General features: G+C 39.8%; 1 protein-coding gene across 1 annotated transcript in view; it reads left to right on the top strand.

Moving 5' to 3' along the window:
* TXNRD2 (thioredoxin reductase 2) overlaps positions 1 to 24,520 on the top strand; it is a 136,465-nt gene extending 111,945 nt beyond the window's left edge. The window contains exons 14-18 of the mRNA XM_075832459.1: positions 163 to 255; positions 4,306 to 4,377; positions 6,589 to 6,686; positions 17,875 to 18,288; positions 24,131 to 24,520. Of these exons, the coding sequence (XP_075688574.1) occupies positions 163 to 255; positions 4,306 to 4,377; positions 6,589 to 6,686; positions 17,875 to 17,998 (387 nt within the window). The 3' untranslated portion in view covers positions 17,999 to 18,288; positions 24,131 to 24,520. The remainder of the gene's footprint in view (positions 1 to 162; positions 256 to 4,305; positions 4,378 to 6,588; positions 6,687 to 17,874; positions 18,289 to 24,130) is intronic.
* The last annotated feature ends 1,869 nt before the right edge of the window (positions 24,521 to 26,389 follow it).

Raw genomic sequence — 26,389 nt, 5'->3', positions numbered from 1 at the left:
TACAACTATCCAATAATACTACCCTATGTGCAACTGCTTCTGGATAGGTCTATGAATACAGTACATTCTTTTGGACTTTTCAAATGTGCGTTTTATTTACGTTCGTTTTTTCTATATTACATCTGAGTAACATTGAATGTGTTCTTCAAATTCTTAATGCAGGTTCCCACCACAGTATTCACACCACTGGAATATGGCTGTGTGGGTCTGTCTGAGGAAAAAGCCATAGAATTACATGGAGAGGATGCTATTGAGGTAGACATTTATGTGCTCTCTCTTACTATCAGCTGCAGTGTTCTTTTGTTTGCATGTATTTGGTACGTTCCTCCCTTGTAGATCTCACAGGTTTTTGTGGTATTACCTGTTTTGGTCCAGTGTGTTTTGCACTTTTTTGCCAGTGCATTTACTGTGGCAGCTCAAATATCTTAAGTTACTGATAAAACCAGATCAGAGTTTAGTTTGCCCAGCCGCCAACTATGAACTTACACAGTTCTATATTACCAAGCCTATCTCACTCCGGTGAGACTTTCTAGAATGTGCAGGATTCCCTCCCCTTCCTGCCCCGATGTTCATACACCTGTTGATCTTTGGTACATGATTTGGGACTGCCCTTCTCTCAGTACCTACTGGGGTCAGGTAATAGACTTTGTTTACTCTTATTTTGATAATCTTAGTCCCACTAGACCCCTAACTTTATCTGTTTGATGTATTAGACGCTGAGCAATGGCAACATTACCATTTTCATATGTGAGACATTGGGTTTTTTTTCCCGAAAAGCCTTAGCACTTCGCTGGATTAACCCTTGTCCACCGTATCTGTGTTTAATGGAAGTCTATGATAAATCAGACTATCTCATTTGAACAAACTGTCTACAAGAACCATAAGGGCCATGATAAGTTTGACCGCATTTCGGGAAGTTGGTGTACCTCACCATTAATTCTGGTCCTTTAGAATGAGGTATATGTTCACTACAATGTGTGTGACTCGAGATCCTGACTGGTTATTAGGAGAGTTCTTGGTTACTTACTTTAACTTGTCATTGTATTTTACAATAGACTTGCATTTTCAATTGTACTCCGTTTTCTTATTCTTAGTGGTTGTATATGGCTGTTACTCCTCTTTAATATGAAATTGATATAATTCCGTAATGTGACTTCTGCAGGATAAATTGTTATTTTTGTTCAATAAAACAAAAAAGGGTGTCTTGTACTCTAGACAGCCCGAGATTTGCAGCATGAACGCATATGTGACTAACGCTAAGTTACTAGTTCTTAGGCCCAATTCACGCTGCGTTTGTTGACGCAGAAACCGCGTCCGAATCAGCACAAAAAAAAACGCCCTAAATCTCGCTCCATTGATTTTAATGGGAGGTAGAGGTCTTTTTTTATTTTTCTTCGCCGTTTTTTTGGTTGCTCGCGGAAAAAAAAGCGTCATGACCAATCTTGAGACGATTTCTGCCTCTGAACCTCCATTAAAATCAATAGGAGGCAGAAAACAACCGTACCGTTCGTTTGGAGTGATTTATGCCGCAGTTTTTGCATTTGCTTAATTAATTAATAAAAAACGCATTTCAAAAATCCTGAAGGAATTTGGAGGCAGATTTTTTTCTTCTCTACAAAAAAACGCTGTGTGAGCATACCCTTATACTTCCCACTTACATGCCAAGCAAGTATTCTGTACCTGACTTTGACATTAAAAATGCAAAAAAATACCCAGTGAACTTCTTTTCCTTTATTAAGAAAATATTTACTCTTAAGAGTAAAAAAATATCCTTAACCCCTTCCCCCTGCTTGCATTCTGGGCCCTAATGACCAAGCAATATTTTTTGTTTTTCCATTGTCACATTCAATGAGCTATAACTTTTTTTTATTTTCACATGAACATGGCTGTATGAGGACTTGTTTTTTGCGGGATGAGTTGTATTTTTCAATGGCACCGTTTTGGGGTATATATTCCTTTTTTATTAACTATTTTTGGGGTGATATAAAAAAACAGCAATTTAGTCATTGTTCTATGCATTTTACATTTACGCCGTTTACCGTGCGGCGTAAATAACACGGTACCTTTATTCTATGGGTCGGTACGATTACGGTGATATCAAATATGTATCGTTTTTTATATGTTTTACTACTTTTGCAGAATAAAAACATTTTTGAACTAAAATAATTTTATTTTGCATCGCCGCTTTCCAAGAGCCATAACTGTTTTATTTTTCCATCAATGTCCCCATGTGAGGGCTTGTTTTTTGTGGGACTTCATTGCTACCATTTTGGGGTACATGGGACTTATTGATTAAACTTTTATTATTATTTTTTGGGGATGAATGGCAAACAAATAGCTATTTTGCCGTTGTTTTTTTTTTCGACTTTTTTTTATGGTGTTCACCTTGCAGTTATCATATATACCATATATATGTAGTTTTTATTTTTACACTTTTACTAAATAAAAATGGGAAAAAATGGTTTTATTTTTTTTTATGTGTACCTTTTTTATCAATTTTTATTTCACATTAATATTTTTTTCAGTCCCACTAGGGGACTTCACTATGCGATCTTTAGATCGCAGATTTAATTCTTTGGTATACTTAGTGCCCCTGGCACGTCCTAATAGGTATATAGCCAGGGCAGACCTGGGGGCCTATGTTAGGCCCCCGGCTGCCCTGGTACCACATCGGATGCCCGCAATTGCATTTGCGGGCCACCGATGGTTGACAGAGGGAGCTCCCTCTCTCTCTCTAAACAACTCAAATGCAGTGGTCGCTAATGACCGCGGCATTTGAGGGGTTAAACGGCCGCGATCTAAGTAAATTTTGATCACTACCGTTGGAGCAGGAGCCCGGCTGTCATCAGACAGCCGAGCCCCCGCTCCTGCCTGTACGGGACACCCGTGCAGGTCGTTGATTAGGCCGCCGTGAAAAGGCGACGGCCTAGAATAAAGCCCCTTAATGACCGCCGTGAAGAGGTGTATCGGCGGTTATTAAGGGGCTTAGCTTGCACAGCTGCTGTTTTTGTCAGAACTGGAAAGAAATTCGGTGGTGGACTACTTTTCACCTCTTTTTAAATGATGGGTAATTAACATATTGTACTCACAGAATGTGCTGTGTAAGGTACTTCAGTGAAAGGGCCACATTTCTTATCGTGGTCCTTTTTTGTTCTGCTGATAAGTGGAGTTTTCCGGAGTAAGGCCTCAATCTTTCACACATGGATCACCTATCCTTAAAAATCTTGGAAAACCCCTTTAATTGCCCCTGTTTCCTATGGTGGCTTTGCCTACTTTTTGCCTCATCTACTTACAATAGCAAATTGTCGTATATGGTCAGGAAAGTTTAAGAAAAGCATCAGGCCAAGAAAAAGCCTCAAAAGTTTAAAAAGTTCCAAGGAACCTTGTGACTATCACAAAACTTCCGACATGGTCAGATTTTACAACAAATTGAGGGAAAAACTGTGTCGCCATGGGGCCCCTAACATAATACACAGTATTGCCATAACATTTTCTTTTCAGTTGCGTCTGTAAAAATAAATGACACTAGAAAATAAAATTTCCTATGAATACTGCAATTTTATGTGTTATAAAAAAATAAATCAAACACGCATTACTTCCCCGCTGTGCTGCAAAGTATCTGAGATGTCAATGATGAATGTTGCATAATGCAGCAGCTGAGTGCGTTTGCTGTCATATTTGCTTCCAGTGCTGCCATTATAATTTTTTCCACTTATGTTATGAATCGTCCATTAATCTTCAAGAGTGTTAACACCACCTGCAAGGTTACTTATGACAAAAATGTCATCTATCCTGCCCCTCCTCTACTTCCATTTGTATGATTGACACCTGGATACAGTCTGTGACAGGGCTATAGCTGAGGGGCTTGTGTGACGTTTTTTCAACAACCATGATGAGACTATCCAGAACTGATCAACCTCAGGCAAAATACAGAGGACATAGCAGAAAATGTTGAGTCAAAGGTTGGTGCAGAATTATGCTGCCTGTGGCTGCACTGCACTCTCAGCTGTCCACAGGTTCATTCTTGAAGATTCTTATATTTTCAATGAACCAGAAATTGCCTGATCACTTTGGAGTTGCCTTCAAAGTACAAAGAACATCTAATGTGGTTTTCGTGTTCAAAATAATCAGGTTAAGTGAGGAGTGATGAAATACTATCTTATATGTAGATGGAGCATCTCTCAAGTAGTGTTTCAGTTATACATTTAGGATTGCATACGTTACAAAGGAAAAAAATACTTCCAAATATTCCATTCTGATCAATACATGTTTCTGATGGTTACCTTACATGTATTTGTTTTTCAGGTCTTCCATGCATTTTACAAACCTTTGGAGTTCACAGTTCCTGGCAAAGATTCTTCTCAATGTTATATTAAGGTGAGAGCATCCCATGTACAATGTGATCTAGGCAAAATATGATCTACGTCTGGTGGATTTATGCTCAAGGGGATTCATTATTTACAAATTAGGTGGATTTTGTGCTTCGTAACAGAAATAAACAGAGCTTTATGCCTGTACCATGAAATGAACTAGCACAGAATTATGGACCTAAAAATGACAGGTACACTACAAAGCGCAAAATTAAGGTAAACCCTTTTAGGCCTCCTGCACACAGCCGTAGCTGTGTCTACGGTCCGGGATTACAGCACAGACGGGCCGCGGACTATCATCCACAGGCAGTCCGCAATCACGGATCGTACACACAAAAAATGTGAATTCATTTCAGTGAGCCGGGACCGCAATTGCGGACCGTATAATGACCTGTCCTATTTTTTTTGCGGTCCGTGCTCCGGGTAATGCACAGACTGTGGAAACCACTTTTGTGTGCTTGGCCCATAGGTTAGCATGTGCAATTGCAAATAGTATACGGCTGCAAAACTACGGTCATGTGCATGACGCCTTAGGGGCGCGGCAATTTTTAATTATTTTTCTTTTAGCATCGCATTCCAAGAGCTTGTTTTTTGTGGGGCGAGTTGTGTTTTTTATGTCACCATTTTGGGGTACATATAACGTATTGTATCATTTTTATAAGGAGGGGTGTGGAAATAACAGCAATTCCTCCATTGCTTCGTGGGTTTTTCACATATTTACAGTATTCTGTGCGGCAGTACAATTATGGCGATACTAAATCTATATAGTTTTTATTTATTTTATTACTTTTGCACAATTAAAACCATTTAAAAAAAAAAAACATTTTGCTTTTGTGTCGCCATATATCTCTGAGGCCCATAACATTTTTATTTTTCCATCGACAGAGCTCTATGGGGAATTCTTTTTTGCGAGATAATAATCTTTAATTATATAGCGCCAGCTTTACAATTCAGCATGTACAGACAATATCACAAATTACAAAGTGACAAAACGAATTAACAAACTAATCAACCATTTAAACTATAGGAGTGAGGACCGTCCTCGCAAGAGCTTACAATCTATGAGGAAATACGAGGGACACAAATTGTAAAAAAGTGCTTGTTCAGTACAATGGTCCAGCCATCTTTTATACACATGGGGTAGTACATATAAAGCTGCATGAGCCGGTCACCAGCCAGTATCTGTGAATGACAGACCTGAAGTTCATTACATTCGGGTGCAAGGAGTGTGGGGGATACTGCTGAATAAGGGTCTTCAAGCTCTGATGACTAATGTAATAGGGGGGTAAAGGAAAGTAGTCAGATTAGGAAATGTTATAGGCCTGTCTAAAAAGATGTGATTTTTTTAGGGCAAGCTTAAAACTGTGGATGTTGGGAATTAATCTGATTGTCTGGGGTAGCGCGTTCCAGAGGAGTGGTGCAGCACAAGAAAAATCTTGGAGACGGAAGTGGGAGGTTCAGATTGAGGGTTGTTGATCTAGGATTGTTGGCAGAACGTAGAGCCCGAGTAGGCTGGTAGACAGAGATGAGGAAGGAGATGTAAGGTGGTGCAGCACTGTGGAGAGCTTTGTTGGTGAGAGTAATAAGTTTAAATTGTATTTTAAAGTGAATGGGCAACCAGTGCAGTGACTGGCACAAGGTAGAGGCATTAGTGTAGAGGTTGGTCAGAAAGATGAGCCTGGCTGCTGCATTAGGGATAGGTTGAAGGGAGGATGGCGTTCATCTTGCGGGTTAAATAACGTTATCATTCAGGTCGTTATCGTTTGGGTCGTTACCAATTGTGCACTTTTTTTAAAATGTAATGGGGAAAATGTTTTGTTCTTTTTAAATTCTAGACCTTTTTTGATTTTGATTTTTTTTAAAACTTTTTTAGTCCAACTAGACGAGACAATGCAATCACTTGATCACTCATATAATAAACTGCAAAACACTAACAGGCATCCTATTAGTCCCTGTGTACTAAGATGGCAGATCTGGAGGCTATTGTTATGCCCCCGGCTACAATAGCAACCCATTGGCACACACGGGGGGGGGGGGGGGGGACCGATGGACTGAGGGAGCCCCCTCTGAATAGTTCCCATGACGTAAATGTACGACTTGGGGAGGAAAAGGGTTAAAAGCAGCAAATGTGAATACAAATGAGTTTATTCTTTGAAACTATAGCGATATGTTTTAAAATGTGACCTATTTCATCTATTTTTATGATTTTTTTTTATAGATGATTTGTTTTAAGCGGTCACAACAAAGAATTGTGGGTCTTCACTTCATTGGGCCAAATGCTGGAGAAGTCATCCAAGGATTTTCACTTGGAATAAAGTATGTATGTTGTAAAAATGGAAAGCTTCTTCTGAATTTGGGTAATATTAATTACCCAGAAAAAGTGTGACACCCATAGTAACACTCTGGAAATGTGAGGAAAATACTTTGGAAAAAAGCTAATTGGGTTTTTCAAGAAGAAAGAACACACATTGTAATAGAATCCATAAATCAATTGTTTCTATTTTCGTAGTTCTTCGTAATTGTAAAAAGACACCAAAGTCTTGTCCTACACTATATCTAGGTTGAAGTGCTGAAGATTGATTACTTGAAGTATTTCTTTCCTCTCATGAAGCTTCACAAAAATTCACTCAAAGCTTGTTCCTATCTATCATGTATAAGAACATGTTTACCATTCCCTGCAAAAAATGAATAGCTGCTTATAAGTCGTATTTAAAAATGGTTTCAGACCATGATAGCTGGTTTTTAACCCCTACATAAAGGTTTGAATCACATCAGGAAGCAATATAATAACTAGCAACGCATATATTTGGTTCCTGGTTTCTCCTTTTTATATGCTTACTACTATATACAATGAAGACATTGCTAGTTAGTCCTGATTCAAATCCATCAAACACAGTATATTGTACAATAATTATTTCCCTTTTATATCTGCTTTGATTTTTAATATACTTAAACACACACGTTGGCCCACTTTCCACAGAACAGACTCATTTACATTTTTCATGTGCTTTTTTATGCTACTTTACCTATTTGTCTGACCACTCATTCTCCTGTGAATATTTGACTGATTATTGCATCTCCCTGCTTCCTCTTTCCACTTCATAAATAGTTTGCTGGCTTCTTCAAAAGCACGTTATAGTCCATAAAATATATTGGGCCACCATATTCTGCTCTAACATCTACAACTTTTGGTCTTGATCATGGAATTTTTACTTTGATGGTACTGTATGCTTGTTGTGTGTTCATATACAACTATTTATTTTAGCCCGTTGCCAACATATGAGTATGCTTGTCAGGAGTAGGAGGTAGTCGCTGCATCATGACGAGAATACTCATCATTGCTGTTGCGCATATGCAATCAAGAGCGGGGCAATGGCTGTAATACAAAGCTGAAGCCCCGCTCTAAAGTCAGATCTCCGCTTATTAAAACCCTTCATTGTTTGCGGCATTCAGGGGCACAGACTAAAGGGGGGACCTCCTTTGAGCTTATCACAGGGAATCTGTATGACTCGATAGGAGCCCATACCATGTGTGGGTAGCCCAGGGTTGATTAAAGGACACTAGGGCCCTCTGCCCATATTTCCTGTTGGTGGGGCATACTTAGATATGAGTTAACAACTGCCTTCATGCTATTAATATACAGGTCAATGTATTGGCATATAGACATATAAAACATATTTATTTTTTTAAAGTAACAAGTCACAACATAATATGCACATATTTAATATCCCCACAACCATAGCAACCTGTACAATAAATGTTTTATTTGTGATGATAGTGTATGGCTTAAAAAAAAACAACAGATATGCAATAGCTTTTTTTCAGCATTTTTCCCCAAAATGTATAAATGAATCACTAATGTACACTATATGTGCTAAAAATGGCATCTAAATAAAGTACAACTTGTCCTGCAAATAAATAGGGCCTCCTACACCCACATAAATCTAAAAATAAAAATGTTATAACCGCCAAAGAGAGAAAATCCAAACATTCTTCTTGTCCTCAAGTCTAAAATTGGGCTGTCATAAAGAGGTTAAATAGATCAACTTATTGGAATATCCGTAAATTATTAATTCATGTTAAGATGGCTATACACTAGAGATTTTGTATGGCCGAAAAGGCCGATTTAGACCATTTTATGTCGACCATCAGCACTTCTTCCTAACACTAATTAGCGTGACCGACACCGACCAAATGCTGATATCTGTGGAAAAGTTGATCTGCTGTGTTGGAATTTGTCTGTCATTGTCGAGTGCAGTCCGTGGTAAATCATTTATGCCAAACGACAGATCTGCATTGTATCAATAGAAGCCGAGACCAGGCCACACATCAAAGCAGAGATCGATCATCGATTTGCCATTTTAACTTATGCCGCTGTAGTCTAGAACGACGACCTCCACAGACCAACGGTGGCCTAATGTATTATCATCATTAGTTGCAAACATAGAAAACAGCATTTCATGGCAGATTCTATTTAAATATACAAACAATAGAGCCGTAGCAGAGATTTTTGGTTGCAGATTTTGTCAACCACTTTGCTGCAGATTCCTCCCTTTAGGGATGTTCACACTCGGCAGATTTGTTGCAGAAATTTCTGGGACTGTTCCGTAACTTCCGTACATCTGAATGGGGTTTGCAGAAATCCATGCACATGCTTCAGAAACAACCTCATTCAGATGTATGTAATGTATTTTCAGTCACAGAAATTTCTGCAACAAATCTTCTGTGTGTGAACATACCTTTTAAAGCTTGCCCTGAATTCCACACAGATTTTTTGTGAACCCCATTCACATGTAATGTACTGTAAATTAGTGCGGACCTTGGTGCACAATCCAAATTATTTTTTAATCCAGGAAAGCTAAGTGGCATTTATATTGAATGTCTTAGGTGGCATCACACAGCGCCCCTGCCAATCCTTACCTCTGTAATAAGAAAAGGGGAGGATATTTTCAGTGGCAGACACAGACAGCAGAGGGCCCCTGTTTAAGAACAGTATATGGGTCCCTTCTGCTCCCTCTCATACCTCTCTAACAATCCACCAATAATTGGGAACAATTGTCTTTAGTTGAGTCCCTTATTTGCAATCTAACAGACAATAGGAGGTTGCTTTTAATGTGGGATTGGGCCCTGTAGGGTTCGTCAGTCCCCGGATATTCTGTAGTATTCCCTATATTCTGTAAATCTCGCACTATAAGCCCTTCTGATTGATAGATGTGTATATTGTCGCCAGGGTTGGTAACCTCATTATTTGTCTCTGGAAAAAAATCAAAGGCAACATTTTTACAGACAAATTGAAAAACCAAAAGGGAATCCTAAAAATCTTTAGTAATACATGTCTAAACAGTACGTCTCTCAGAATACTAATACACACATCCCCGTAGATAGCTCTATTGGGCTCCCTCTAGGGGTGGAATCCCCAGCCAGAGCGTTGCCGATGCTTAGGCCGGGGATTCCTCTGCTGGAGGAGCCCCTGACGTCACTGTCCATAGACTGTGACATCAGGGGATCCTCCTGAACCACAATGTGATGTCAGGGGCAACCCCGAGCCGGAGTCCCAGAGCAGAGCACTAGTATAGGCTCTGCTCCGGAAGTCTGTGGAAGCCCCTGACATCACTATCCATATATGGACAGTGATGTCAGGGGCAGCCCCAGAGCCGGAGTCCCGGGCAGAGCTCTAGTAGCGCTCTGACTGGGACTCCAGCTCTGCTCCTGACATCACTGTCCATATATGGACAGTGATGTCAGAGGCTTCCTCGGAGCAGGAGTCCCAGAGCAGAGCGCTAGCTAGTAAAATCTCTCCTCTGGAACGCCGGTCTGGGGAAGCCCCTGACATCACTGTCCATATATGGACATTGACGTCAGGGGCTTCATAATTTGCGGCGCACTCCTCCGGCCTGCTCTCTCCTCTCCCTTGGGGCCGCGTGTTTGAGACCCCTGGTCTAGTGTAAACCCTGCAGTCAGTCCACAGTCTAGTGTAAACCCTGCACTCCATCTATGGTCTAGTGTAAACGCTGCCTTCACTGGTCATACCACAGTCTAGTGTGAATGGTGCAGTTAGTCCACAGTCTCACAGTCTAGTGTGAACACTGCAGTCAGTCCACAGTCTAATGTGAACACTGCAGTCAGTCCACAGTCTAATGTGAACACTGCAGTCAGTCCACAGTCTAATGTGAACACTGCAGTCAGTCCACAGTCTAGTGTAAACGCTGCAGTCAGTCCACTGTCTAATGTAAATGCTGCAGTCAGTCCACTGTCTAGTGAAACGCTGCAGTCCGGCCACTGTCTAGTGTAAATACTGCAGTCAGTCCACTGTCTAGTGTAAATGCTGCAGTCAGTCCACTGTCTAGCGAAACACTGCAGTCACTCCACAGTCTAGCGTAAAGGCTGCAGTCAGTCCACAGTCTAGCGTAAAGGCTGCAGTCAGTCCACAGTCTAGTGTAAACGTTGCTGTCTGTCCACTGTCTAGCGTAAACGCTGCAGTCAGTCCACTGTCTAGCGTAAACGCTACAGTCAGTCCACTGTCTAGCGAAAATGCTGCAGTCAGTCCACTGTCTAGCATAAAGGCTGCAGTCAATCCACAGTCTAGCGTAAACGCTGCAGTCAGTCCACTGTCTAGCGTAAACGCTGCAGTCAGTCCACTGTCTAGTGTAAACACTGCAGTCAGTCCACTGTCTAGTGTAAACACTGCAGTCAGTCCACTGTCTAGCGTAATCGCTTCAGTCAGTCCACTGTCTAGCGTAAACGCTGCAGTCAGTCCACTGTCTAGTGTAAACGCTGTAGTCAGTCCACTGTCTAGTGTAAACGCTGCAGTCTGTCCACTGTCTAGCGTAAACGCTTCAGTCAGTCCACTGTCTAGTGTAAACGCTGTAGTCAGTCCACTGTCTAGTGTAAACGCTGCAGTCAGTCCACTGTCTAGCGTAAACGCTGTAGTCAGTCCACTGTCTAGCGTAAACGCTGCAGTCAGTCCACTGTCTAGTGTAAACGCTGCAATCCGTCCATAGTCTAGAGTAAACAATGCAGTCAGTTGACCAAAATATATAATTTGGCTCCTAAATTTTTAGTCTATGTAGGTAAAGGCACCCAAGAATTCTTTTTTTTTAGCCTGCATGGACACATTTGTTTTTTATTACGGACAAAGGCCATCAAATTGCCTGTGAATTTACAGATGACTGGCAACCATGATTACTGCCTCCCTACACTGTTTGATTATCGACCAAGTCGTCAGATTATGCAGAAATATCAGGCCGTGTGACCAGCTTCAGGGACATTTATTAAAACACCTGAGGCTGCAGCTAACGTTCTGTAATTTTAGAAAACACAGAGAATAAGGAGTCATGCACTATTAGAATATAATTTGCCAAAGGCATAGAAAAATAAATGTTATTTGACAATACAGGTTACATATAGATTAAAAAGTAGACTACAAATCAGACAACTGTATACCTCCAAATAACGTAGGAGAACAAGGAGGAACCACTTCTACATAGCACAGTAAAAGGAAGAAAACTTCCAACAGAAGATATAGTGTGAACTGTTGCTGAGACAAAAGGTATACCCCTTGAAAAAGCCATCCACGCGAAACGCGCGTCGGGGTTTCTCCTCACTTGGAAAGTTACTGGATCGTAGGAACCACATGGGTTAGTAATTGTACTTGCTGTGCTCTACATTAATCTACTTAGTTTCCACACCTATATCTATACTCTAGTAATATCTATGTGCCTTACTTAGGTTTAGTGACTTTTTGAACTTGCTATTTAGTGCTTTGTATACAAGCAAGCATGACTGTTTTTATTGATAATGTCTAGTTTATACTTTGCTTCTTACCAACGTTACTATAAGCCTGGCTGTGCCGGTTATGCGATCTACTTAGATACCGTATTCTGGCCTCCTGCTTCTGCTTTATTCATTGCCACTTAACTTTTGTCTCAGCAACAGTTCACACTATATCTTCTGTTGGAAGTTTTCATCCTTTTACTGTGCTATGTAGAAGTGGTTCCTCCTTGTTCTCCTACGTTATTTGGAGGTATACAGTTGTCTGATTTGTAGTCTACTTTTTAATCTATATGTAACCTGTATTGTCAAATAACATTTATTTTTCTATGCCTTTGGCAAATTATATTCTAATAGTGCATGACTCCTTATTCTCTGTGTTTTCTAATGTATTTTGGAGTTTCTATTCTGACATTAGGGAGGTCTAAATCCGCACTCGCTGGTGACCTAACCATTATAACAATTTTTCCTGTTGAGACATATGTTTATATTAAAGTTCTGTAATTTTGCATCAATTTAGTACTATGAACTACCCCCAATATGGCAGGGGAACTTACCGCTTATACATTTCTTATATGGGAGGGTGACATGGGGTAACTGTACCATAGTCATTTAATATTCTTTTATCTACCGTCCAAAATGTGAGCTTTGTGTGTGTTTTATTATAGGATGTTCTGTAAACCTTTACTAGTGGTCTCCAACCTGTGGTTTTTCATCTGTTTCAAAACTACAACTCCCAGCAAAATCTGACAACCTGCAGCTGTGAAAGTATGTTGGAAGTTGTAGATTTACAAGCATTGGGGAGCCACAGGTCAGAGAATTCTGGCTTCTACTTTTGTGGATAGGTAGGGATGGTTATTAGCCCAAATTATTTAACTATAAGCTCCATGGTCCTCATCTTTTTTTCTTTTTTTACATCTTGCCATCCCACCAAATAGAAAGCTATACTGCTCAAAACAAAAACTTAAATAGAATCTGACAGTTTTAAAGCCACTCAAACTGTTGACTGCGCTATATAGAGGATGGGGGGCAGTATAACGATACCTTTTGTTAGTTTAATGCGCCAGAAGCTGCGGTCGCAAGTGCCAATCAGGAGACCGCTATAGCTGTCACTCAGAGCAGAGAGGAGGTGCTGACAGCGTTCAGTGAGGAGAGTCTGGAGCCGTTAACAAGGGGCCGTCTCGCACTTGCAATCCGGTATCGTTACACTGCCCTCCCCCTCTTCTTTGGAAAAAAATACATCCTCTCTAGCACTCTGGATCTCAAAAACCAACAACAGTATGCATATGGAAAACTAAACCTCTTCTGTACATGACTCGAATGACAAGTTTTAAAAAACTTGGTACGATTGGATGGAATACCGAGATTGCCTAACTGATTCTTTTTTCATCATTACTGTCCTTATTTCAGTTCCCATTAAGACGTTCATGTTCCTCCTTCTCCCTCCTCCTGCCATCACCCTTTTTCCCCCTCTTTTTTTTCTTCTTTATTTTCTCACTACACTCCACTTCTTTGTCAGCCTAATTTGATACATCATATAAAACTCAGGGGCATTGGGACACTATATCCTGTGCTGCTCTTTTGTACAGATTGTGCCTTATTACGACTGTCTAATGTTCTATTTTTGATGGTTTAATTGTGCCTGGATGTCTTTGGTTGAGGGCCTCATTCACATCTGTGTTGGTGTTTCCGTTGTTCTGCTCCGTCAGAGGAGCAGAACAACGAAAATTCCGGAAGTGCTGGAATCATTGCATGAGGGACACCATCAGCTCTCTATAGGAAACCCATTGACTTTAATGGGTTTCGTTGGGTATCCATCATGGTGTCCGTCATTTTACTGGAAACCATAGCGGAGCATTCATACACTATTGTTTCCGGTATTTTTAACAGACCCTCCAACACGGATGTGATTGATGCCTCACATTGTCGGGGACCAGCTCCCTCTATGAGATTCTGCCTCTGTTTATAAATAAGGAATTAAATAAACCAAAAAAAAGTCAAGGTAAAGAGTGCTACATCTGTATGCGAAAATAGAAGAAACTGTCAAGGGGAAAAAAAATTACATCACTGCACATAGACCTGCGCTGTTATTTACATACTTCAGGAAAAACCCTCTTAAATTCTTCATTGTTTGGCCATCTTTAACAACATAGTAGAATATCTATCTGGACATTTCTATAACCTTTACCATACATTTTTACTCAACATTTTACTCAGTATAACAATCCATATTTTGAGGAGAGCCCTTTCTTTTTGCCTTGCCAAAAATAAAAATAAAATGCACTCAGAAAAGCTTCTCATCCTTCCAATTCTCAAAAGAGAAATTGCAGGTTAATCTAGCATTCATCTAGGTAAATTATGTCTTCCTTTACTATTTTACACATCTTGCCGTAACTTGTCATTTGTTTTCTCACACACCTAACACTTCATTTTTTAGACAGCCTGGAAATTAGATTACTGCTGTTTTAGCTGCAGCTTCTGATCGATTGCTCAGTTATGTCAGTCTATAGCTGCAGGCTGGCAGGAGAGATGTAGTTAGACACAGTGTTTGGAGCATCTGATCAAAGACAGACCTTTAAAAACTTCAGGGCCAGACAGGCTGACACAATTCTCTGTGCTTCCTCTACATATATATTCTATTACTGTTCTACCACTAAATGCATATGTAGATCAAATGTCAATAAGTACACTAGCGACCATTAAGGACAAGCAGCGGAGCTGAAACTTCAGAAGCTCGACGGTGTATGAATAGGTACGATGCTATACGGTTTACTTGAACGTATTCTGGTACTGTACCCAATGTGGAGGTTTAATCACAAATATTACGTAACCCAGGCCCTGGTACAAAAAACTGTACGTTACACAACCACCCAATAGATCGAAAGCAGTGATATCACTTATGCAGTTTAGAACTTTTCTTAGGAGCCTTAAATGAGGAAAACTGAAAATCCTGAAGTAGAATTTAAATAAGTTGTATTCAATATGCATATTTTAAATGTAATATTATGTACTCATAAGCACACATGTACTCTATCTCGCTACACTTCCTCCTAGCCATCACACCAACACGAAACCAGTATATATCCTTATAACCTTTCATACTGCCATCTTGGTACACCTACTTCTGACCTCATCTACCACTATATAGCTAGCACACATTCCCATGTAGTTGGTAAACATTAAGTCAGCCGTGCACAGGAACACCCAGCAGTTATGGAAGTGCCACATTGAAGTTTCTGCCAACCAGAAATTTGCACCTACACAGCAAATGACTTGTAGTTCTTCAGGGCCAGATTACAAACTGTGCATACATTATAATACCACATTGCATATTGAGCCCACTATGTTGTGGGGGTAATATACATTGCTTGCTATCCTTTCAGCATAGTGTTGTAGTGTTTTGTTCCCACACTGTGTATGTCCACAACACGTTATCACAATCCATATTGTGCCCACACCACATATACTGTTGTAATATCACTTATTAGTGCTCCAACTGCACCAAATAGCATATTTGCCAGTTGTGTGCCAGTATTTACCATTTGTTTTGTATCTAAAAATATAGTAACTTCAACCTTCCTCTTCTATTTACCCTTTTCCACTGAGTATTTGCCCTGAGACAAGGACTTTAAAGGGAACCTGTCACCAGCATTTTCGGTATCAAGCCAGCAATACCTTGTGAAAGTGGGTGAAAAATCATTGTTAGCTAACCTATAAATATGTTAAAAGTCGGCTCTGTACCTTCAGTATTCTGGTTTTCAGTGGTCCCGCGCCGTATGCAAATTAGCACAAAAGAGTCAAATCTTCACTCGAAAAGAGTCAGGTTTTCATTCCTCCGGCGTTTCAGAGTTGGCTCCGCCTCCTTGTTTTTGATTGACAGCTCCTCTCACTGCACTGCACATGAAATCCCGCGCTTGCTCATTGAGACAGTTATGCTGTATAACATACGACGACGAAAGGGGGTGTGTACCCGCGCGGCGCATGCGCAGTTAAATATTTCAGGATGAATGAAGCAGGGAAGGGTGGTGAGGCACGCATGCGCGAGATCTGAAACACGATTTCGGCATTTAGGGCTGTACAGGCGGCGTACGTGGGCGGAGTTAAGATCGTGCGTCACTAAGCTAAATTTAATTACCATAAATGGCGGTAAAGCTTTAAATGATAATATTTCGGGCAAGAGGAGGACGTGAGGAGAGAAGAACACATCAATCAACTATGGACAGCTGTGGCCACTACAGGGTCAGGACATTTAATAAGGTAAGATGGTGATGACAGGATCCCTTTAAGGCTTTGCATGGATATTCATCTTGTAGTATATGATGGTGGAAGTATATTCGGCATTCATTCCCTGGTAGTCACTGGTACATTCAGCAGTATTGTGGTCTACTGGCTTGGTTACGGGGACAGTAGTTTGAAATCTGTTGCTCCCCATCCTAGATGCAAAATTCAGAATTCATTTATTGCTACAGTAGTATCAGTTCTCAGCTGTTCAGTCCTGGTTTTGATGCCACATCTTTGTTTTATAACGTCCTATTGTCATTTTATAAAGCAAACCTAATTCATTTCAATGAAGTAATGTCATGGCTTTGCTCCACATTGCATTGAAACTAGCAATGACTGCAAGGTTTACATGCCATCGTCGCTGGGTAAACCATGGATTTTAGAGGTAACAAAGCTATCAGGCAGTGTTTTCAAAGCTTGGCTAATGCTTTATATATGCTTTATAATGCTCGTGTGTTATTTATAATAGGATTGGACCCCTTTTTCATGGAAGAAAGACTGAAAAAAGTCAAAGCACCAACCTCTGTCACCAACATCATTAAATTGATATTTAATATAACAATTTCAAGAATACATGTGTAAATTAAAAATAAATAAAAAATAATTTTTTATATATATATATATAGAGAGAGAGAGAGAGAGAGAGAGAGAGAGAGAGAGAGAGAGAGAGAGAGAGAGAGAGAGAGAGAGAGAGAGAGAGAGAGAGAGAGAGAGAGAGAGAGAGAGAGAGAGAGAGAGAGAGAGAGAGAGAGAGAAAGAAAGAAAGAAAGAAAGAAAGATAAGGATAAGAGGCAAAATAATTTATATTATTTTATTACCTTGCTATACTCATGTTTCCCCAGTGGTTTGGGTTTGTTTTTGGGGGCTTTAAAGGTGAATTCCACTTTCATGAAGCAGAGTGGCAAAGACTTAAAGGGGTTGTCCACTTTGGAAAACACCTACTTATTAGAAGAGTCCCTTGACACTAAGCAGATCACAAAGTGTCCCCCTGCTGGGATCCCCAGTGATCAGCTGTAATCTGTTGGGAAACCTGGCATTAATTGTTCAATTTCCCTGCAGCGCCACCACAGGGCAAAGATGCTCTTTGTAACCGCTCTCTACTCTTGGCAGAAGATGAGGATCTGAAAAGAGTATTTTATTCTATTGACTCGTGATTTCCTAACAGGTTATTTGAAATTTGGGTTTTCTAAACAGGACAAACCTTTTAAGTACCCTAAGTGGTTGGAAATTCAGACCACAAACAGAACATGGCTATGTAAACATACTGCGATATCTAAAGATCTCATTACAAGGACCAAATTTGTAATAAATGTATATTACAGTGTTAGAGCACTTATGGTAATCTGTCCTTGCAGCCCTGCTTTGTAAAAGTGCATTTCCATTCACGTAGTTTTCTTATGGTGATAATGAACTTTGTCATATATGATTCTTGAGTCATTTCTTTTGGTTACAGGTGCGGAGCCACCTATCCTCAATTGATGAGTACAGTGGGCATACATCCTACATGTGCCGAGGAAGTCACCAAACTGCACATCACAAAACGTTCAGGACTGGACCCCACAGTCACTGGTTGCTGAGGTTAATGACCATCTCTGAAGAGGAAACCACCGTCTGTCTGCATGAAAACCGGAGAACTATCAACATGTTTCTTACATACTATATTTATGTCCCATTTCCCTGGAGTAGATACATTCTAGAAAGCCTCTGCCAGCATTGATATATAGCACTGCAGAAACCATTCCTGATGTGTCTAATATTTTATCAGGTGCCAAGAGGAGTTGATAAGACTGAATTGTTCTGTGATCTAGTCTAATACTCCTAACATCCAGGAGGTGGAACTGCAGACCAGAAGATGCTGGAGTCACAGGTATGTAGTGTAATTGTATCTAGCACCCGCCGGCTGCAGAACAAAACATGACCAACTCTTCTATATATAGAGTTCATTCATTATAAAAGAGCAAGTATGACTGAGAATGAATGGCCTTTTTACATGTCTCCCAGTATAGCATAAATCCCATAGCACTGCTTTCTTAATGCCAGTCATCCACTGGATCACATTCATTTATCTCAACCTATTTATTTACACTCAACTGTCTATTTTTTTTTTTTCTAGCGAATAGTTGAAGTTTGGAAATACAGCTCACTTCTATCTCCAGCTGTCAGCATGCTTTCACCTATTTCTGTAGAAGTTAAACTGTACAGTTCTGTAATGGGTACCAGTATTCTATGAATGAAGTGACCAGAGAGTCTGTTGCAATATGCTGGCAGCATTTTTAAAGCCACTGTATTCAATCTATACACAGAAAACAGGCTGCAAGAAATGGTGCTGGTATTCTGCTGATAGCAGCTTCATAAAAGTAAACCGTAAAATGTTATCCCTGTAGATTCCCTATTAAATCCATCACTTCATTATAGCAGGGTATCGATGATATTGCAATTACGTAATAGAATGGCGGAGAGAGGAAAAGTAGAGCAGTTGCCTGTAGCAATCTATCAGATTACAGCTGTCTTTTGCATAGGTCCTATTGAATATTAAGGCTATGTTCACACTGAGTTTTTTGCAGGCGGAATTTCTGCCTCAAAAGTACGTTTGGAAGTTTGAAGCAGATTTTCCTCTCCCTGCACGCTGATTTTCACGGCGTTTTTCGCCCGCTGCCATTGAGCGCCGCAGGCATAAAACGCTGCGAAATACACTCTCTGCCTCCCATTGATGTCAATGGGAGGTCAGAGGCGTAAACGCCCGAAGAGGGCATGTCCCTTTTTTCTCCCGCGAGACGGTTTTACCGCTCGCGAGAAAAAGATGCCTCCGCCTCCCATTGAAATCAATGGGAGGCATTTTCGGGCCGTTTTTGACGAGTTTTGCGGCGCTGTTTCCGCGTAAAAAAACTCTGTGTGAACATAGCCTTAAGAAGCAATAGAGATTTGATAGGTTGACTTAGGCAACCATTCAACTTTTTGAAGTTTGCACCAGTTTGCGAAGTCATATACCTGTAGCACCACCACTGTTCAGTGATCGGGTTCTCCACATTGAACTGCTACTAGTGACTTTGTGCAAACTACCTGATTCATGACATATTTTTTAAATTAAGGCTATTCTTTTTTTTCAATACAGATTAGGTCATTTCTGGCTCAATTGATTCACTTATATCACCTTCATATCAACACCCATGTATTTATTGCTTGGCATAATGGGTGTATTTAAAGACTAGGATGATGTAACTCTGATTTAATACTTAATGATTCATTACAAGGAACAAGCACGATACCTTTCCATGATGATTTGGCATCCAAGTGCTAGTTTACCTGTGTGGGTCGTAGTAGATCAGTAGTTTGTTGCTAGCTATATTACATTCTACCTTTCTATAGATTAATGTCTCTTTCTGCGGCTCTCTCAGAAGTCTGCATCATTTCTATTACTGTACAGGAGGAAACAGATTGAGAACAAAAATACTTTTGGACTTCTGCCTGTAATTTGCGGCTATGCTCCCAAATATTCTTGAAACCCACATCACGCTCCTAGCCACCATCAAAGGCTTACTGTCTCCTTTAGTACAATAAAAAATAACAGAGGACATCCTGAGGAAACCGTGTCCTAATATCACTAGCCTGGCATGTCGTCCCCACAAGGAGATCTGAAAAATTACATCTGACATTGTACGTTCCATTAGCCAAGTAGCATGTATAGTGATTTCACAAGCCCCTGGATATCTGAGCTTATGATCTGTGTGCGTGATTTCCAGGTGGGATTTGGGAGTCCCAGTTCTTACTGTAATGAAAACAAAAGCCAGTACTTTTCACTCACGCCATGAGCTATTTAAAGTGAGCTGCGTTCTGCTGATTTTCCTACAGCGTGTATATTGGTCAGTTTTACAGACAGATTCTTGACTGATATTTATTTTATTTTCTTGCGCATAATTTCCTTACAATATCCTTTTAATATCTTAAGAGACAATTTTCTACATTTGTATGTTATTCAGATTACATGACCTTAGTATGTGATGAAGGAGGGAGGCTTTTTCTGCATATAGAATACACTACATTTTGGCCCCCAAATCACAAATTATTGTGGGTGCACCCACTACTGGATTCACACACACTGTTTTGCTGCATTTTTTTAAATTTTCGGCACATTTTCTACATTTTTTATGCAGTCAGATGTTACATTAAAAGTCTATAGTGAAATATACGAGGCTCTACATACAACTGCTATTAAGTTTGTTGTTTCGTTTTTTGTTGCTTTTTTATGGTCAGTGAAGTTCTTTTTAAAACACAGCATGCTCTGGGTATGGCGTTTTTTTCTGTTTTTCCCTATAGGCTTTTCTATAGGCTTTTCTATAGGCATTCAAAAACACCAGAGAAAATAAGCACTAAAAAATTTAGTAAATAAAAAACACTGTTACATTTTACAAACCGCTGGCATTTTTTCATTTAGCTTAAAATGGCAGATAAAATGTGTGAAGGAGATCTTAGGGCATCTTATAAAGGGAACAGATCCCAGAGTATAGTTACAAAAAAATTAGTGTTAGTACTAGTGGCCTGAATATATACTCTAGGTGTATTAAAGGTACTTCATATACACTTTAGAAATCTATTTTATCAAAGTTATGTGAAAGTATATTATTCATAAAGGATAATATACTATTACCGTATATTATTTGTAAAAAGAGCTGGAACTGATCTCTTTATAAACAACAAACTAAAATATGTGTCCCCTTTACACTCTTATCAAGAGTTATTGCAGAGGATGTAATGTTCTGGCCATAAAGTACCTTTCTCAAGTGGGGTAAATACAATATAACTAGTTCTTAAAGGGTTTGTCCAGGCAGGGAACGTTTTTTTCATACACCCAGGGGTGGGATTAAGATTTTTTAACAACAGCTTCTCTGTTCTGCCAACAGATATACATGCCGGGGGGGGGTTGCAGTGTATCGTGCCATGGAAAAGTATTCTAACCAAATCAAAACAATTGCAATATTCCAAATACACACAATGTTAAAGTGGGCTCTAAATAAAGAAATGCCCCCTCCAGAATGTTTAACTGGATTGCCACACTATATATATAATTGCTTAAGGATACATACCTAACTACCCACATATTATATTAAACTCACCCATTACGTATAGGTCTACAGTGGAAATAAAAAGTTTACACACCCCTGTTAAAATCCCAGGTTTTTGGCATGTTACAAAATCAGTCCAAGATTAATAATTTCAGAACTTCTTCCACCTTTAATGTCACCTATAATCTGTACAATTGTATTGAAAAACAAACTGAAATCTTTTAGGGTAGAAAAATAACAAAAATAATGTGGTTGCATAAATATGGACACCTTTAAACTAATACTTTGTTGAATTACCCTTTGACTTTATGACAGCATTCAGTCTTTTTGGGTAGAAGTCTTATCATCATGGCACATCTTGACTTGGCAATTATTGCCCACTCTTCCTTGGAAAAGCGCTCTAAATCTGTCAGATTGCGAGGGCATCTCCTGTGTACAGCCCTCTTCAGGTCACCCCACAGATTTTCAATGGGATTCAGGTCTGGGCTCTGGCTGGGCTATTACAAAACTTCTTCTAGTGAAGCCTTTCTTTTGTTGATTTGGAGATATGCTTTGGATCGTTGTCGTTCTGAAAGGTGAAATTCCTCTTCAGCTTTTCAGCAGAGGCCTGCAGGTTTTGTGCCAATATTGCCTTATATTTTGAGCTGTTCATAATTCCCTCCTTGACTAAAGTTCCAGTTGCAGAAAAAAAGACCCAAAGCATAATGCTGCCTCCACCATGCTTCACTGTGGGTATGATGTTCTTTTGGTGATGGCTTTGCGTAAAACATACCTTTTGGAATTATGGCCAAAAAGTTCAACCTTGGTCTCATCAGACCATAACACGTTTTCCCACATGCTTTTGGCAGACTTGATGTAGGTCTTTGCAAAACATAGCCGGGCTTGGATTTTTCTTTTTTTAGAAAAGGCTTCCGTCTTGCCACCCTACCCCACATCCCAGATATATGAAGAATACGGGAGATTGTTGTCACATGCACTACACAACCAGTACCTGCCAGAATGTCCTGCAGCTCCTTTAATGTTGCTGTAGGCCTCTTGGTAGACTCCCGGACCAATTTTCGTCTTGTCTTTTCATCAAGTTTTGAGGGACGTCCAGTTCTTGGTAATGTCACTGTTGTGCCAAATGTAATCCACTTCTTGATGACAGTCTTCATTGTTTTCCATGGAATATCTAATGCCTTGGAAATTCTTTGGTACCCTTCTCCTGACTGATGCCTTTCAACAATCCGATCCCTTTGATGTGTTGTAAGCTCTTTACGGACCATGGCTTTTTCTGTCACATCGGTCCAAACCTCCATGACCACGCCTCCTGGCCACGACCCATTTCTGCTGCTCACTTTTCCAACATTTCCGCACCTATAAACGAAGATGAAATTCTCATGGTACCACATTTTATGCCAGTGAAGTATAGAAATTCGTGTGAATGACTAGCTTACTGAAAAATACTATTGTGGAGTGGGAAGGGGTCAGTATCATTTACTCAAATGTTGATATACAATTGGCGAATGGAAACGTTAGGTAATTTTTGGGTGAGATTAGTAGTTGTCCTGCATGTATGGCATATGTTTTATAAATGGCAGACAAACCGACATTACTATGCTGCTAAAGATAAGAATGAGTTTTATATATGCACGTTCAATTTAGAGCAAAAGTAAAAAGTTTTATGCATATTGGCTAAGCTAACTCTAGCGTTATCTTCCGTTCAGGTCTCTTCCATGAGAGGAAGAGATAACTGAAAATTCAAATGCAAAGCATTGCTTCCGTTTGAATTACCATTTATTTCAATGGTAATTCTTTTGTTTCAGTTGGATTCCGTTTGCTTCCATTCTGCTAGGTTTCCGTTATTTTCTCGGAAGCAAAAGTGCAGTCTGCAGCACTTTTGCTCCCGTGAAAAAAACGCAAACCTAGCGGAACGGAGGCAGAAGGAATCCGACTGAAACAAAAAAATTACCATTGCAATCAATGCTAATTCAAATGGAAGCAATGCTTTGCATTTGGATTTTCGGTAATCCCTTCCTCTGACGGAAGAAACCTAAACGGGAGACAACACTAGTGTGAACTTAGCCTTACACTAGAAAATGATGCCTATGATTGCTCAGAAATGACCAAATGGTAACAACTATTTTTACCTGTAAACAGGCATTTAGTAACATTAACTGGGTTGTCTAGTCCCTAAAAATTAAAAAAGGATAGGCCATCAATATCTGATTCGTCAGGGTCTCTGTCGATCAGCTGTTGTGAAGGGGCAGCAGCACTCCTACGAGCGCTACTTCCCCTTCTTTCCGGTTACTGCTCGTATTGTGAATCACCGACACAGCAGTAGCGGTGGTTCACTGTATTACAGTCTTCACCCATTAACTTCAATGGAAGAAGGCTGTAATACTGTCAATCGCCACTACTGTTATGTCGACGATTCACAATATGAGCAGTGATCGGAATAAAGGGGAAGCAGCACTCGTAAGAGCGCTGCTGCCCCTTCAAAAAAAGCTGATCGACGGGGTCCTAGACCGATTAGATATTGATGGCCTATCTTGAGGATAGGCCATCAATTTTTAGGGACTGGATAACCCCTTTGTTTATTCAGCTACTTGTTTTCACTGACATTATTTATCCTTTAATTAATGGTACAATATTTATTTGCACATACAGAATGAAGACATTTAAAGCAGCAAAGAAAGATTTTTGTCATTCTGTCAAAGTGAGTGAAGACTTCCAGACAACTGTTGCATTAAAGGTGGACATTTTAAAGAATACCAAAGAATATGAAAGTGCACAGTTAAATATATAGATGCAGTTGTACCTTGTGGATAAATAGTGATACTGTGCATGCTGATGTCCTCATGGTCCATGCAGGCAAGGTTGTGGTGTCTCTTTTCAGAGATGGTTATCAGACCTTCTAGAATAGAAACAGATTATGATCCCAGCGAATGACGGCTTGTGTATAAACTCACTCTCTGAGATGCACCGGCCAGAGAATCTGCTGGTTCCTTTGTTTAATCTGTGTCACCATCTGATTAATAAAAAAGAAGAATAAGAAATGCTTTTGTCTCAGTATTGAATGGATCACTTTACAAGCCAGGTTATGGACGTTTACACATTCTCATAGTCATTAGGACCTGCTGCACCAAATTACACCATCTTTCTTTTTCTATGACTATAGGCATACAGAGACATTCCTTTTTTTTCTCCAATATTCACGTATAGAGGTGCTTCCAATTGCGAGAGTCCAATATATACTTTCTGATTCTCAGCCAATTGTCTGATTATGATATCGTTTTATGGTGGGAACGAGTTTTTTTAAGGACTCCATTAGTCCCTGTTCTACAAGTGAGATCAGATGGTCACCCATAGTTTCTTTGGGGTTTTTTTTTTTTGTGGTGGAATGAGGCAGTTGTTTTTTATTTCCTACACATTTAAAAAAAAAGACTCCTTTTTAGAATTTTTTTTTTACTCTGGGTAATGACACTGTAAAATTTCATAGACCATTACATATCTGAGTCAGTCTCTATATAAACTAGTTGTTCTCCATGTATATAGTTGTGCGCAACTGTTGGAATAATTAGATCCAAGGTGTGGAAACACAGTGTTCTCATTATCTCAGACCTGACGGAACAAGTTCCTTTATTTTAGCAATAACAGGTAGCAATTATTAAGCATGTAACAGGAAACACTGTGACAACATTTGGAGACAGTGTGCTTTTTTTTTTATTCCCTATAGCCTGGCCTTACTACCTATCAATCTTTATTTTTGGATGCTAGAAATTTTTAACAGCTGCGTTCTGCAGTACCTGTATTGCTATAGCAGTCAACAAATCTTTTTAACATGTGAGGCAACACTGTCAAACTGAATATAACAATATAAACTGAATAGGACATGTTGTGCTAGTTAATGGATGTCTTTTTAGTAGGTGAGGCTGTGCGCTGGTTGGGCACTCAGTGCATACCCAATTTAAAATGCTGGTCTTGGGCAGGAACCTGACAGGTGAATTTGGTTTTAGTCTTTTACAAGTTATTCTGTGGGTGAACTTTGCATAAAATGACAGTCATTTTGACTCTGCCTGGTTGTATTAAACTGCAATTCTCTACCACATTGACTTTTGATTGTCTGGAGCCAGGCAGCACATGTGCTTTTCCAGACAAAGTGTATACACATATTCAATCAATATCCGTGTATGGATACAATATTATGGAATGCTCTGAAATTCTTTAGAACTTGGTCAAAGGATCAAATTCAGATAGCTCTTGTGACAGGTCAGAATGGCAATCCCTATAGGCATTATTCAATCGGCTGGCCCAGGGGTGTAACTATAATTTATAGGGTCTAATAGCAAAATGAGATGGGCTTCTACCACCTAGTGATCGGAAACTAAAACAGTAGCACTGCTAGTAATTTAAGGTATGTATAATAGTGCCATATATCAGAGAACCTACATAGTAGTGCTAAATAGCAGAAAACCACAAACTTGTTATTCCCCACAAAATGCAACAATGTATCTGCACCTGAGTGGTGAGACCCCTCAACCTATGAGCCCCATAGCAGCTGCTATTACGCCCATGGTCTGGCATACTATTGGTCATTACAGATGTTTAACAACAAGATGTCCCTACTAATATAGTGGGTAATGCACAATGATCCTCCAGTTTCAAACCATAACAATAATTGCTGTATTCCATCAGTCCAAAGTGATATGTCCATAAATACGATCATACTATGCAAATATATACTTTTATTATGGCATTTTTTCTGCTACAGTTGGAATGAGTTAAGGCCCTTTTACATGGGCCAATTATCGGGCAAACGAACATTCAAAGAAGGCTCGTTCCCGATAATTGCCCTGTGTAAACAGGGAGACGTGCTGCCGACATGATGATAATATATGGGGATGAGCGATCGTCCCCATACTAGGT

This window comes from Rhinoderma darwinii, chromosome 1 (genome assembly GCF_050947455.1).
Source record: "Rhinoderma darwinii isolate aRhiDar2 chromosome 1, aRhiDar2.hap1, whole genome shotgun sequence".
Classification (NCBI taxonomy): Eukaryota; Metazoa; Chordata; class Amphibia; order Anura; family Rhinodermatidae; genus Rhinoderma; species Rhinoderma darwinii.
The sequence above is the reverse complement of the archived record's forward strand: the minus strand, read 5'-3'. Positions and strand labels throughout refer to the sequence as shown.